Source organism: Anastrepha obliqua, chromosome 4, assembly GCF_027943255.1.
Source record: "Anastrepha obliqua isolate idAnaObli1 chromosome 4, idAnaObli1_1.0, whole genome shotgun sequence".
Classification (NCBI taxonomy): Eukaryota; Metazoa; Arthropoda; class Insecta; order Diptera; family Tephritidae; genus Anastrepha; species Anastrepha obliqua.
Genome location: NC_072895.1, coordinates 26,026,213 through 26,028,121, shown reverse-complemented (window position 1 = coordinate 26,028,121; position 1,909 = coordinate 26,026,213). Strand labels below are relative to the sequence as shown.

Genomic DNA, 1,909 nt, shown 5'->3' with positions numbered 1-1,909 from the left:
TTTTCTATATTATTTAAAAAATTTGAAATTTTGTTAAAAGTTTGTGAAACTTTTAGAATTTTTGCACAAAACTTTGGAATTTTTTTATAATAAATATGGGTGTAGATATTGACAATATAGAATAAACTACATTTTTATAAAAAATGAATGAAAATTAAAAAAAAAAAAAACAAAAGAAAAGTGGTCAATGTAGCGCGTTGCTAATTAGCTGCACGCCACTGTATGTATCAATGCATTAATGCATCTATGAACTTCTAAACATATTAGTGATATTCAGGAATCAGAGCAACTAGTCTGATGGATGAGTAGCTGAATTGTTGTAACATAAAAGCTGATTCGTTAGCAAGTCTACATCAAATGTATTTTGTTGTTGTTTAAAGCAATTTAGATTTATTCCCTTTTTTGCCAGCGCAGTTGCTCTGATTCATTAACTCCACTATTTACTATATTTAGTCATTTGCTATTTACAAAAAAAGTTAACTATCTACTTATGTCTACATATTTATATGTGTTGGTATGTACGTATAAATCTATGGTCTAGGATAGCAACGCCATGGCACGCGCTAATCGCACTCGAAAATCACGATAAAGCATTTTACCGCCGACCGGTACACGACACAGATACATATCGAGGCTCATCAGGCACAGCGCCTTGCCGTTCATGGGGAATTTCTGCGGCAGTTCGGGCGTCACTTCCAGACCTTCCGACACGGCCATATTGATTAGCCATTTCCAGACGTCTGCACGTGTCCAATCACGGGGATCCAATGGCAAACCATCAGAGCCCAGCTGTTGCAGTGAGGTGTGTTGTGGTAGGATTGTGTTGAAATGATTATTGTTAGTGCTGGTGTTGTTGCCATTATTGTTGCTACTGGGACTGTGCGCGGGTGTATGTGGTGATTGCAAGTATGGATGAGCTAGCGCGGCGGCGCGTTTCAGTACTGACGGTGAGTTGGCTTTGCTACTCCACAGATGCTGCAGCTCGTTTTCATTGCGACAATTGGCGCTGACCTGTGAGAGGTCGAGCGGCGGTACACGCCCAGCGTATTTCAAGAAACTCGATTCAACTTGCATGGTGACTACAGTGAAGGAGGGGCTCCGGTGTGAATGGTGTGTGGATGGTTCGAGCGGCTGCAAAGAGAATAATAATAAAAAAATATTTGAGTTAAGAATTTTTTTTGAATATAATTTTTTTTATGAAATTATTATTATTATTAAAAGCAATTTTTTATATCGGTCTAGAATTTCTAATTTTATTCCAGCGAAAAGTTGAGTAAACGAAATGGTTTTTGTATTAGTTGGAATATACGGCACTTCTGCACAATTTGTTGCTATAGAAGAGAGAGCCGAGCAACTTGATATGTAAATAGCAACAATGCGTAGAGTAGTATCAGTTTTGAGATGCAGCTATGCAGTAGTGGAATAATAATAATAATACTCTTTGTATTCTATTTTTTTTCTTTTTGTTTTTCATATTTACAAACACACAAAAGTAACCGCATGACAGGAAACACTGTGAGTGACTACGGATAATTGAGGCAATTCAAATCAATGTCCTCTCACTTCAATTCAATGAATTGCTCACCTTTAAATATGCGGTAATATTCGAACGCCAACAAAGAAAAAAAAAAAAATTAGAGCTCTCTTTTTGTGCAGTGTACACTTTTGAAAATGCTACCCACAAAATGTCTATCTATAATATAACTTAGCAACTACAAGGTGGCGCAAAATTAATCACCCTATCGGAAGATTTATAATTTTTGCAATTTTTGATACTAGTGAGCAGCTGCAGCACACAAACACACACACAAAGGTGTGCGTGAAGATCAAAATAAATATTTCCATTCTAATAGTGGGAAAGCTATTCAAAAACGAATTTGAATGATTAATTTTGCGCCACCACGTATAA

General features: G+C 36.6%; 1 protein-coding gene across 1 annotated transcript; it reads right to left on the bottom strand.

Annotated features, from left to right (window-relative positions):
* Positions 1-402: 402 nt before the first annotated feature.
* LOC129245884 (ETS homologous factor) lies at positions 403-1,128 on the bottom strand. The gene has a single exon (XM_054884319.1). The coding sequence runs from the start codon at positions 1,072-1,074 to the stop codon at positions 538-540; it is 537 nt and encodes a 178-aa protein (XP_054740294.1). The 5' UTR covers positions 1,075-1,128; the 3' UTR covers positions 403-537.
* Between the last annotated feature and the right edge of the window lie 781 nt (positions 1,129-1,909).